This window comes from Capsicum annuum, chromosome 1 (assembly GCF_002878395.1).
Source record: "Capsicum annuum cultivar UCD-10X-F1 chromosome 1, UCD10Xv1.1, whole genome shotgun sequence".
In the NCBI taxonomy this organism is placed as follows: Eukaryota; Viridiplantae; Streptophyta; class Magnoliopsida; order Solanales; family Solanaceae; genus Capsicum; species Capsicum annuum.
The window spans coordinates 19,384,556-19,398,813 of NC_061111.1; the positions used below are offsets into that span (position 1 = coordinate 19,384,556).

A 14,258-nucleotide genomic window follows, 5' to 3' on the forward strand; every position below is an offset into this window, starting at 1 on the left:
GCCAAAACTCCCAAGTCCTAGAGAGAGAGCAGGTCAAAGTCCATGGTCAATTTTCTTTTGCCGGAAGTAATGAAATTCCTCAGATGAATCAGCTAAATAGACGCATAGACTAACTGACTTTGTCTCTGCTGAAATTTGAACACTTGTCTACCCACTACGTTGTTGCCATCGCACCAACATCACCAAGTGGCCAATTGAATTAGCCACAGTATAGTGATATCACAATAACAATAAAGAATGAGTCATGGAGTTCTTCACTAGAGAGTATTTGTGAGGAATCTGCCTTAGGATATGCACACACAGTTCATGATCATGTGTTGGAATCTTCTACACGATCAGGCTACCGGTGATACCTTCTCAGTTCACTTGGAAATAAAAAAAGCAAAATAACTGATACCAAAAATGTTCGTCTCTTTTTTGGCTATATAGAACTCAAAAGGGCCAAAGTTTGTCTACTTCACTGATACTCATATAAGATTCATGAATGTTATAGGTTCATGCATGAGAAAATATTTCAAGGCCTAACAAAATCCTTACGATTGACTCTATATTATCCTTACATATAAATCACCAAGATTTGTAAAAGAAAGCAACATGTTTTCGCCTTCTCGGGATTTGGTGCCTCAATCTAGCCAAGAAAGTTCATGATCACCAAATGGAGCACTAAATTGCAGAGAACAAAATCAGCAAAAGCACGTTCCGGGGGCAAATCCTGCAATGGTGGACCAAATATCAAGTGATGAGATACATTGACATATCTGTAAGCACTAGTAATTTGAAAGGAAAGAACAAACATAAGCCCAGCAGATTCATTTTTATCTCTCTTTACATTGACCCATAATGAGAAGTGCAGGATATTGTTCATCTACAACTTCATGTCGTCTTTCTATACAGCTGAAGTAGAGGGGAGATTCAAGGGAAAGCTGTAAAATGGAAGATCATATCTCGAGAAAGGTTACCTTGAATTCCTTGTTTTCTTTGTTTACTTGGATCCGAAGACAAACTGCAAGAAAGATACTAATCAATCAGTTGAAATTTAACATTTTCCTAAAATGAAGTGTATCTAAATAGACCACTTAGCTCACCAGCAAGGACTGCTGTGCCAATACAAGAAAGCACCCCAGAGAGAAAAGAGTTGAACGGGAATGATCCAACAAGAGCCATGTATACCACCTGATTATTGCCATTAGAAGCGAAAAATACATCAACCAGATGGATTAAGCAAATCAAGCAAAAAATCATAATTCTCAGACACTGAATCATGTTTTTAACTCTTCAAATTGACAACAAATGAATTAGCTGAGGATCTATTTACACATGCATTGTTGCCTTCTGAGAGTCGCACATTATACTTGCTTGTTGCCTTCTGAGAGTCGCACACTATATTCGCCTTACCATAAGAAATCACATTCAAATAACAAATTACAGGAAAATAATCCTTATTCCTTTCTCAGACAACTTTGTCGTGTTAACAAATATTTAAACTTTACAGAAATAAGAGCCCGTTTGGATTGGCTTTTGACTTATAAGCTAAAGAGCCATAAGTTAGAAATCCTAACATATGGCTTTTGGCTTATTTTTATCATTTTAGCTTAAATCAAGCGCTTATAAGCGCCTTTTTAATTACCCAAACACTGCAAAAGTGCTTAAAAACACCTAAAATAAGCCTTCAATCCAAACAGATCTTAAGACCTAAGGAAGAAGCAAGAAAACAAAGAAAAACAAAGTAGTCACTTGTGGAAAAGGAGTCCTCTTTGGAAATAGTACAAAATGTATTCAGCAAATAAATATGTGAATTTTGCAAAAAAAGGTCAATGGATACGCTTTTTATGCAAAACCTCTAGGGGTGGTAAAATAGTTTCGTTCTATTTTATTTTTATTTGTGTGTGTGTGAGGGGGGTTTAACAGTGCCCTTGGTTGTCTTTTACGAGTTTGCATGCACTATCTGTAGCAGAGGGGTGGTTTGCCCAATCCATATTGTCCATCGGAAACAGCCTCTATACCTCTTTAGAGGTAGTGGTATGGACTGCGTACACTCTACCTTCCCCAGACCCCACTATGTGGTAATATACTGGGTATGTTGTTGTTGTTGTTGTAAAAAAAAAAAAAAGTTGCAGGGAGCAGGTAAAAGATCAGGTATGGCCACATTGGGCAAATAGGAGCTAGACTAGCGTGCTTCATAGGGGTCATGTTACTGATCTTTTTATGGATCAAGGGTTAACACAGCCATACAAGAGGAGGATAGTTAGGACACTGAACTCTGGCAACCAGTGATTCAACAAGACTGAAAAGAGATTGGACGGTGGAAGATGAAGTATTTAGCAAGAGGAAGAAAGATCACCCTCATCAATTCGACACTAACCAGTATTTTTTTTTATGTCCTTATTCACTATCCAAGTTGGAAAAGAAAAGCTGAAAAATTAATGAGATATTTCTTATGATATGATAGAAAGGGAGAGAAACGATATCATTGGTAGAATACGATAAGGTGATAGCCCCTCTAGAGTTGGTTGGCCTGAGTAATATTTAAACAAACTCTACAGGAAAAATAGTTGAGAATTGAGATGTTTGAGTCAAATGGATACATTATGGATGCAGATGATCGTAACTAGATGCTGGTGTCATCAAAATCGATGGTTCGCATGGAAGGTACTACCTCGTAATGGATGAGCATACAAAGAGGAAGAGTATCGGTTTTATGGTAAGGATATGTAACCAAAGCCAAGTTGATCGGCTGCATGGTATTGGGATCCAACTTCCAAAGATGAGTTTGCCCGATTATATTTGTCGCAACTGACAAAGAAGCAACAGTAGCCAAACTCCTCATAAGAGGAGGGAGCCAAGTATTGTCAAATTTACCTTTAGGAAATACATACAAGAACGAAAAATAGGACGATGCAGATAACGTTTAAGAATGTTTACGGGCATGACTGCTTTGGAGAAGACGCTAAGAGTGATGGGGAAAATATCACCACCTTAGAATTGATTATGCTTGTCATTTCACAGTTGCTGAGTTAACGCACGTTAGAAATCAAATATGGGAGAAAAAGGTACCAAAGAAAGTAACTTTCTTCACATGGTATGCAATGCTGAAAGCCATCTTTAATAGCAGATGCTTGAAAAGGACATGGTTATAATTAGTTTATAGTGGAACTATTGCTGGTGCATCCTGTGTCAAATATCAGCCTAATCCTATGAGTCTGACAGAAGCATTGGAGAGGTGAAGACCTGAAAAAGGATGCTGGGAAGGACATATAGAGTCCTTTTTGTGTCCTTTGGTTACTCTTGTATGTAAGACCATCTTCTGGTCTTATTGATGAAATTATTTTGATTAATAAAAAGAGGGGATTAGAGCAATAGGATGGTAGCTACTAGATAATGCTAATGGGAAAATCCATGAGAGGTGACCACATTGGCGGACTGTAAAGTTTGTGTCGTGACGAAATTGACACAAACCAAATGACTCTTCATTGAATGTACAACGGGGCTCTGTTGCTCGGACTCTCCGAAAATGTTGCTGCACTCGTGTTGGATCCTCCAAAAAAGCACTAGCATTAGAGGATCCGACACACACCCATGACATTTTGAAGAGTCTGAGCAACATAGCAAAGGGGACAGTAAATTATAGATCCCCATTATCGCTCTGCTTAGGCTAACTAAAGAAACCCACAGATTCTCAGAATAAACACAACTTAACCTAACCTTATTGGCGTTGTTGCACAATTTATAGGATGGAATTTGAATCTTCCTTTCTGACAACTGAACTCAGGAAACAAGATCAGTTTCCTCTAATTATCAAATGAAAAAAAAATCCTTCACTTTATAAGCTTTTCTTAAGGGCATAAAATTAGCTCAAAACCGTAAAAACAAATTGAACCGAAGGAAGTAATGACTAAGATCTATATAAATAAGATTAACCCCAAGGACACATCCAAATCAAACTTTCCACGTGACATGTTTAAAACCACAAAACTTAAAGGCATTTTTGTAAATTCTACATTTATATTTTATTTTCTTTATATACATGGTGTCCGAAAAAGCTTGTGCACACCTCAACTAATTCCACCAAATACCTCCCACCTCCTACCAACAACACGCATCAGGTACATTCTACATATCTCTAACTACAAGATTCAAAAGTCTTCCCACTTTCTTTAACTCTGTGCAAATTCAAAATCAGACAAACAAATCGAAACAGCGAGAGTAACAATTACAGATCTATATCAACCAAATTGATCCCATGGACACATCCGAATCAAATAGATCAACAACAACAACAACAACAACAAAGTTATTCAGCAAATACCTGAATTAACGCAGTGGAGATCGCAAACACGACATATAGATCAATGATCTACGGCAACAAAAAATAATAATTCAATTAGGATCCACATAGCAATACACGTATAGATTTAGAAAAATTGTATGTATACGTAAATTGCAGCACGGAAATCGAGGAGCAAGGGAGAAATTAACCTTGAGATTGGTGGGAGTAGCGGCATAAGCAGAACGGAGAGAATGGAAAAGAGCTTGGGCGTCTTTGGTCGCCGACGACTTTGCCATTTTTCTTTTGCTTCACTCTACACTTCTTCTCTGTGACCTCGATCTCACAATGCTGGAGTGAAAATGGACGTACCAAACCCCCAGAAAGTAAAATACCCAAATGCCCTTGAATCATATACACAAAATTAAACCACCATTTGATTTTTTGATCTAAGGGTGGCGTTTTAACTATGAAAATTGTGACTATTTGAAAAAAATATATTGTTTTCGTTTTTTAAGTGGAGAAATGATATTTAAAAATTGAATTATGTTTGGTCATTAATAAAAATTAAATTATTTTTGAATTTTTATGAGTAATTTAAAATTAAAAAAAAATAAAAATAGTTTTTCCTTGTAATTTTTGAAATTTTATGGTTAAAGTAAGAAAAGAAACATAACCTACCTTTTTTTTTTTGTTTGTTTCTCAAGGTATCCCCACAGTTGACAACCGTGATACTAATTCTTCATTCTTCTGTTAGGCACTAAACAATAGGAAACTGGTCATAGAGTTCTTTTGTGGATGACATGGCCTACCGCTCCTCTAAAATGTTCCTAGCCTATATATTTTATTTCTATTGTAAATAACTTACTTTCTTTTGTGGATATTCACATACTACACGTATTATTGTAGTATGTAAAGAAGTTATTTTTTTTGTGGAAGTTCACATACTACACGTATTATTGTAGTATGTAAAGAAGTTATTTCTTTCGTGGGTGTGTAGAGTCCATTTAAATAGGATTAAAATCTGGTCAAACCAGCTTTTAATCTCTTTTTTTAACTTTTTTAGGTGTTTAGTAAAATTAAAAAGTGCTTAAAAAATTTAAAATTAATTAAAAAATAAATAAAAAGTGAGAAGTTGAGTACCCCAACTTTTTACTTTTTAGATTAAAATTTTTTTATGTTTGACAAAAATATTTACCTTTTTACCCTTATATTTTCTTTCAATTCCAACAATACCCTGAACTTGTATCTCTTGAATATATAAAGTAGTTTTTTTTTCTCTTGGTTGCTTCTCTCTAATTCCCTCTTCATCTTTCTCCATTGTTTTCAGAGAATATATCATTACATCAGAGGTTTACATTTTAACATAGCCAAATTGTTACGAGCCTGCAATATTATAATATAATACTATTTTTATATAAAAATGTCCTAAATTTTAATTTTTAAACATTTAAAAATTAAAAATTAAATTATATTTATAAATTGATCCCGGATAATCATTTTACGCTAAAAATGCATTTAAATAGAAATATTTTTGAATTATTAGAATTAAAAATTATAAATAATTCACCTTACTTACGGTGTTAACAACTTTAAGGATATTTTTAAGTATTTTTAACAATAAAAAATTGCTTGGCATCACTTTAACCAAACACATCAAAAACTTTTTTTAAATTTCAGCACTTTTATCCAAACACTTATCTACTTAATTTATAAGCACTTTTTTAAAACTTTTAGTCACTTAAGCTAAAAAACTATTTTTAAATCCTATCCAATCGGGCTCGTATTTTCACATACTACACATACTATTGCCTATAAAAGACATTGCATGGTACATTGTAAAAACACATCAAAAGAAAATAAAGTCATTTTCTTATATCTATAGGTCTCTTTCTCCCTCCTTTTTATTTTAGTTTATTATAGTGTATTTATTTTCAACACGGTATGGCACGAGATCCCTTATAAAGTACGTATTTATTATGTAATTATTTGTTTTTAGATTCTAAATACACACAGACAAAAAAAATATAAATTGCTAAAGGAAGTCAACTTTTGATAATAATCTATTAACAATACATGATTCTATTTAAATTTATTTGAGATGGTTAATTTATTTTGAAAATATCATTATATCTAACTCATTAATCTTTTTTATGGTAGTTTTACTATGTCAAATTTATCGCAACTTGAGTTTGTGGCACTGAACATTATCGAAAAGAATTATTTATCATGAATCCTTGATGCTGAAATTCACCTTGACGCTAGAGGTCTTGGAGATACTATTAAACAAGAAAATAACGCATCGTCAAGATAAGGCCAAAGTTATGATTTTTCTTCATCATCACCTCCACAAAGGATTAAAACATGATTTTTTAACTGTGAAAGATCCACTCGAATTATGGACCAACTTGCAGGACCGATATCACCACCTAAAATTGCTGGTATTACTGAAAGCTAAATATGACGGGGTACACCTTCTGTTTCAAGATTTAAAAATCATAGTTGAGTATAATTCTGTTATTTCATTAAGTAAGTTCAATATTAAGATTATGTGGAGAAACCATCACTGATGAGGACTTACTAGAGAATTTTTTTTCCACTTTTCATGCTTCTAATGTATTGCTATAACAACAATATCGTGAAAAGAGATTTAAGAAGTATTCTAAATTGATTACATGCCTACTTGTGACAGAGCAGAATATATTTTGTTAATGAAAAATCATGAAGCTCGTCTTACTAGATCTGCTCCATTCCTTGAAGCAAATGTTGTAGCAGCGCATGATCAGCCTGAAATAAGGCAAAACTATTATCGCGGTTGTGGTCGAGGCCATGGTTGTGGACGTAGCAGAGGACAAAATAATTATCGTCATAATGGTGGAAATAAACAAGAGAATAATAAAGGTTCTCAAAATAATCCTTCAAAGGGTAAAGTTAATATTTGTCACCGATGTGGTATGAAAGGTCATTGGGTACGTGCTTGTCGTACGCCTGATTATTTTGTTAAACTTTATCTAGTTTTTCTTAAAAGAAAAGAAAATGTTGTGGAAGCGCACTTGACTTTTCGAGGTGATGATGATGAAACAGCCCCATCGAATACATATATATATAATGATATTAAGGCAAACCTTGCTTACAAAGATGATGACTTTAAAGAACTCTCAGATATTACCCATTTGAGAGCTGAAGATTTTATGAGGATATTGATTGAAGAATTGATCACCTTATTGAAGAATAAATTATCAAGAAAGTTATTGTTTTCTTTTGTTTATAATTATATTTTTCTGTTTTATTAAAGTACTATGTATTTCTAATTTTTAAATTTCTAATGCAATTTCTTGTGTTGGTTTTTCAAATTTCTTATAGTATGCTTTTTTTTTCCTGAAGAATATGAAAATTTTCCAATCATCAATTGGATCCAAAATCAGTTACGATGATATATGTCTTATAGATAGTGTTACCACACATATTATTTTAAAAGATAAAAAATATTTCTCTTATTTGATGATGAAAGAAGCCCATGGTCTCACCAAAAAAAAAAAAAAAAAGAAGTCAATGTTAATACTATATCTAGTAGTACAAAACTAATTGAAGGGTCCGAAAAAGCTAATTTATTACTTTTCGGAGGAACAAATTTGATAATTGATGAAGCATTATATTGTAGTAAGTCTCAAAGAAATTTATTAAGTTTCAAAGACATTCGCTAAAATGGCTATCATATTGAGACTACAAATGATGGAAGGATTGAATATCTTTATATTACTACAATAATGCTGGGTAACAAATATATACTTGAAAAATTATTCGCTCTTTCTTCCAGCTTATATTAGATAAGTATTAGCACTGTTGAAACACATGTCATAGTAAATTAAAAATTTACTAATTCAAATAATTTTATTATTTGGCATGACTGATTGGGTCATCCTGATTCTAATATGATGCACAAAATAATTGAGAATTCATATGGACACTCATTGAAGAACCAGAATATTCTTCAATTTAAATAATTCTCTTGTGTTGCATGTTCTCAAGGCAAATTAATTACTAGACCATTAACAATTAAAGTGAAAATTGAATCCCCTGCATGTTTTAAACATATACAGGGTGATATATGTGGGCTCATTTACCCACCATGTGGACCATTTAAGTATTATATGATTTTAATAGATGCACCTACAAGATGGTCAGATGTGAGTTTATTATCAACTCGTAATTTGACATTTGTGAGATTACTTGCTCAAATAATAAAGTTAAGAGCACAATTTTCAGATAATACAATAAAGACAATTCGTCTTAATAATGTTGGTGAATTTACATTCCAGGCTTTTAATGATTATTGTATATCAATTCGAATAACAATTAAACATCCAGTTGTCCACGTTCATACTCAAAATGGTCTAGCAGACTCCTTGATTAAACGCCTTTAATTAATCGCTAGGCCAATGTTTATGAGAACAAAACTTCCTATTTCGATATGGGGTCATGCTATTTTGGATACAACAACTATTGTCTGGATAAGGCCCACAAGTTATCATAAAGTCTCCCTATTACAATTAATTTTTGGTCAAGATCCAAATATTTCCCATCTAAGAGTTTTTGAATGTGCGGTATATGTTTCAATTGCTCAATCACAATGCATAAAAATGAATTCTCAGAGAAGGTTGGGGATATATGTTGGGTATGAATCTCCTTCTATTATAAAATATTTGAAACCTATGACTGGAGATTTATTTACGGTAAGTTTTGCTGATAGTCGTTTTGATGAAACAATATCCAACATTAGGGAAAGAAAATAAGCAGTTGAAAAGGAAAATAGACTGAAACGTATTATCATTATCTCACTTAGATCCTCATACAAATAAATGTGAACTAGAAGTTCAAAAGAAATTCATTTGCAAAACATTTCAAATCAACTGCTAGATGCATTCACTGACCTATCAAGAGTTACAGAATCTCATATTTCAGCTGCTAATGATTCTATTCGAGTTGATGTTCCGATTGGGCAATTGAATAATGCAAATGAATCTAAACCACACTTAAAACGTGGTAGATCAATCGGTTTCAAAGATAAAAATTCTCAAAAAAAGAGTAGCAAATTATCAAAATAATCGTAATATAGATAAAGCTACTCAGCAAGAGCAGCAAGACATAACAATTGATAAAACCTCAGTAGAGGTTCAGGTACCAGAAAATAATAAAAATAAAGAGGTCTTAGTCATATATGTCTCATCAAGAAAAATATGGAATCGAAAGGATATAATTGTCGACAATAGTTTTGCTTATAATATTGCTAATGAAATAATGCAACAAGATGAGGATCTTGAACTAAAATCTGTCGAAGAATGAAAATAGAGAAACGATTGGCCAAAATGAAAAGATGCAATCAAGATTGAATTGGCTTCGCTTAAAAAACGTGAAGTTTTTGGACCTATAGTCCAAACACCTGAAGGTATAAAGCCAGTGGGGTACAAATGAGTTTTTGTACGAAAACGAAATGAGAAAAATGAAGTCGTAAGATATAAAGCACGACTTGTGGCACAAGAATTTTTGCAAAGACCTAGCATTGATTATATGGAGATGTATTCTTCGGTGGTGGATGCAATCACCTCAAGTATCTTATTAATTTGGCAGTTCATGAAAAACTTTATATGCATCTGATGGACGTTGTCACAACCTACTTATATGGCTCATTAGATTGTGATATTTATATGAAAATTTCTAAAGGATTCAAAATGCTTGATGCGGATAAAAAGTCTCGAGAAAATTATTTAATCAAGCTTCATAAATCTTTATACGGTTAAAACAAGTAGGACGCATGTGTTATAATCGCCTTAGTGAATACCTATTGTAGACACGTAATTTTGTCCCTCCCCAAAAGAATTTTTTTTATTTTTTACCTTATCCTACCGTGCACCCTCGCCCATGTGATTATATCCCATAAAAATACAAAAAATAACAACCTTATCCTAACCAACTTTACACCTCATTCTAACAACCTACCTCACCCCATACCCCTACTAACCTACCCACGTACCCCTCCCCTTCACGTTTTTTCCTGGGTTATCCCATAACAGAATAAAAAAATAGAAAGGGGACCACCACATTCATTAAAGAGGGAGGAAGAAAAGGAACACACCCATCTGACTTTCACTCAAAAATCCCTCACACCCATATATACTACAAACTCTTAATTCCACCGAAAGACAGACATTAACGCACCCAATTAACGACAGATGCACAAACACATGAAAATAGAGTGAGGGTGAAGTGAGGTTGAGAGAAAAATTAAGAGAAAGAGGGGATCAAAGCGGAAAGAGTGAGATTCAAAGTTGAGAGATAAAAACAGAAAGAAAAAGTCGAGAGAGAAATTTGGACAAGTTTTTCACCAAAAACTTTGTCGCTGCAGATCACATCTCCATTTCAGTTGCTACCGAGCTTACCGGAGCTCAGGCGTAGCAAAAGGTCCTCGTTTTTCAGTTTAAAATCCATCGGAAGACACCCAGTCGTTGTCTTGTTACTATTCTGATGGGTCCACTGAATTTTTGAACTCACTAACTCTATTGTTGTGATTTCCATTTTGGTTCATCCAGGTCGGTACTGGTTTTGGGATTTAAGTTTGATTTTAGTTTCGGGTTAGGATTTCTCACAATTCGAGTTGGTTTTATTTCGATGTTGAGTTTGGGTTCGAACCAAATGTTTCGATTGCGGTTTTCGATATCAAGTTGGTCGAGTTTGGTGTTGTCGGGCTCCTGCTCGTTGGTCGAGGTTCAATTCAAGGATTCAAAATGTAAATTTCTTTTGTTCATTCAAATAATATTTGAATTCGAAAACTTCATTTGAGGTCTAATTCTCTCCTCTCTCTCCTTTTATTTTAATTTTGGTGTGATTATGGATGTGATTCGATATCTTGATTCTATTTGTTTGGATGATTTGGGTGACTTTGGATCTTGTTTGCTTTTGAATAATTGCTCTAGATGTTAAATGTGATGACAATTTGAGTTTGGGATTGTATTAAACATGAAATAGGGGTGGGAATAAAAAATTAATAAAGTTGAACGTTGGTTAGTTTAACCCATTGATTGTTGTTGATTGGAAACAGATGTTAATTTGGATGAATCCGATAGTATCATGTTTAGGTCTAAACGTGTACGCAATAGTAGGCTCAGGTAGACAAATTTTGAATTTGTGTTTTTAATGAATGTTTGAAATTTTATTGAATGGTTTGGTTTTCTCGCATTGAAAAGATGTATTCATTTGGCCGGGGATTGCCCCGAGGTTTCATGTATTTACTCACCGGGTAATGCCCCGACGTATTATGTCTTCGAAGAAGGTTCGTGATCAAGGCCCGAGGCATCGGGTAAAGCACGGAAACGTAGTTCGGGATTAGTGTAGGTTAGAATATGATTTATTTTTTCGCATTTTTTATTTTTGGATTGTATAATTGGACTGAACACTATATTTTAGATTTGTTTTGTTTCGTGTGTTTGATTGATTGTTTTATGTGGTTTATACATTTTATAATATCAAATTAGCCGATACGCTCCACCAAGCGACCGTGGTCGAACCACGGGATCGAGGGATGCCTAACACCTTCCTCTCGGTCAACAGAATTCCTTAACTGAAATCTCTATTCGCGGATCAGTATTTGAGTCAAACCGTTTTGAAAAGGATTTTCAAAGGTGACTTGGCACACCCGATTTATGCCAAGTGGCAACTCTGAGTTTTGAATAAAAATGTAAATAATCCTTTTTCGAAATAAATTTTCAATCTTTTGTCACTTTAATAATGAAAATCCTTTCAAAGCTTACAATATTTTTTTTGGTTGAAAAGGGGTGTGACAGCTTTGGCGACTCTGCTGGGGAACCTTTTCAGAATTCGAGCTTATTTTTTTGGAGTTGTATCGGCTTAATTTGACATTATAGGTGTGTAAACATTGTTTGTGTTATCATTTGTTGTTTATTCTATCATTGTTGAGTGCCTACGTGCTCTTTGTTTACAATTTTTTTTCTCTTATGTGTTACCGCTTTATAACTAGCATCATGTGCATAACCGAGTCAATTCTTTCTGCAACAAGTTCTATAGTACACGTTGTGTACACGACCTATAGTTGAGTCACCCTTATTTTAGGAGGGGGAGCTGTCGGCTAGTATGGAGTATGTGGACAATCAAAGCAGCCACTATCGACCATATGCTCCCCCGAACAGCCTTGTTAGTGAACCCCAGCGTAGGTCAGCCTTTAGGTCATGCTTATGTGCATCATATTGAGACCTACCGGAGGCCCATTTGGTCCTTTGTAGGAGACTCACCTCTACAGCATCCCTATGTACTAAATGTTGCATCTTTGAGTTTAACGTAGTCATTTGACGGACTGATTCAGGAAAAGTATGTGTTAGAAGTAAAGTGTGTAGGCAATGAAAATCGGAAAAAAAAAAAAGAAAACGAAAAGGTGAATAAAAAAAAGGGGTTTCGTAGTTTTTTTAGAGTTTTTTTATGACTTTTGTTCTTCACAATCCAAAAATTCAAAAAATAAAGAGTTTTTTCCTTTTACCTTTTGTATTTATTTTCTCAAAAAAAATAAAAATTCAAAATTTTTTTTTTCACCATTTGCACCATCTTCTCAAAATACAAAAAAAACATCAAAAAGATTTTCCTTTGTTTCTTTAGTAATCATTCATAATTCAAAAATTTTTAAAAAGATTTTTCATTCATAGAAGTTTTCATAAAAGAAAAATAAAAAAAATGATAGAAGTTTTGTACATTTCATATAATGAAAATACCAAAAAGATTTTTCTTTCATAGTTGTTAGTGTCAGTCTTATGTGGAGTGTCAAAGTGAAAACCCCCCCAAAATTTTTTTTTATCGTTGTAGTCGTGTCTCTTAAGTCAGGGTTGAGTTTATTCTTTAATCTTTAATTGTCCAATCTGGACGAACTACGCAACTCTGATTCTCTTCTCTCGGGAGTGAGATACGTAGGTTGCCTATTATAGGTTCGGAGATCTTATTTAAAAAATTTAAAAAGATTTTCTTCACTCTTCATTTAGAGTAGGTGTTTCATACATGTCTTGAAAAGAAAAATACGAAAAAAATAAATTTTCCTCAGTAGTCGTAGGTTTCATTTTTGGTTGATCTTATTTCAAAAATCCAAAAATATTTTTTTTCAGTTTTCATTTAGAGTAGGTGTCATATGCATCAATAAAAGAAAACTACAAAAGATTTTCCTTTAATAGGTTCAAGTTTCATTTTCGTATGAAATGCAAAATTGAAAACCCAAGTTTAAAGCTGAAAAATTCAAAAAAAGATTTTCGTCTATTCTTTTGACAATTTCTCATTTTTCTTTTCTTCTTAAAATTTCAAGAAAAAGAAAAAGAAAAAAAGTTTAATTGGTCATTTTGGCAAGACTTCACGAACTACGCACACCTGATTCTCCTCTTTCGGGAGTGAGATACGTAGACGCCCTTCTTGGGTTCGGTGATCTTTGAAAAAAAGGAAAAAAAAGGACAGATTTTGAGAAAGTTTTGAACTCTAACGCATTTGCTATCTCTTGTTCAGTTAGTTTGAGGTGGTTGGTTTGTGGCATTTTGGCTGGTCCTCCATATTACACCAAGTCACAGAGAAGGTTATGGCCAGAAGGATACCAAGTTTGTTGTTACTACTCAGATAGGGAGTTTGGGAGATGAGAATTTAAGAGATAATGAAGAGATTTGGAAATTAAGGCAGAAAATGATAGAAATGCATCGAGCTTGGGCTAATGGTTTGCCGCCTCCTCCAATTCCCACTGATAATTTGGAATATCTTTCTAGCTTTCCTCCCGTGTCATATGCACAATTTCCCAATTTTGTTGATATGCCGCAACATGCATCAAGATTGACTCCGGGGCAACAATATCCAACCACTTCTAATGTTCATTTTCTCACTCCCCAATCCAATACTATCATATACTCGGCTCCACCTGCTGTTCATGCTTTTGTGGAGCCACCCCCACCTGAAGCTCCTACTT

The 14,258-nt window shown here is 33.9% G+C and overlaps 1 protein-coding gene across 1 annotated transcript; it reads right to left on the bottom strand.

Annotated features, from left to right (window-relative positions):
• Positions 1–391: 391 nt before the first annotated feature.
• On the bottom strand, positions 392–4,701 carry LOC107871035 (dolichyl-diphosphooligosaccharide--protein glycosyltransferase subunit DAD1). Its single transcript, XM_016717829.2, has 5 exons — positions 4,477–4,701; positions 4,307–4,354; positions 1,086–1,173; positions 960–1,003; positions 392–712 (listed from the first exon to the last, which is right to left on the bottom strand). Exons 1-5 carry the CDS (start codon positions 4,561–4,563, stop codon positions 629–631), a joined length of 351 nt encoding a protein of 116 aa, XP_016573315.1. The 5' UTR covers positions 4,564–4,701; the 3' UTR covers positions 392–628.
• Between the last annotated feature and the right edge of the window lie 9,557 nt (positions 4,702–14,258).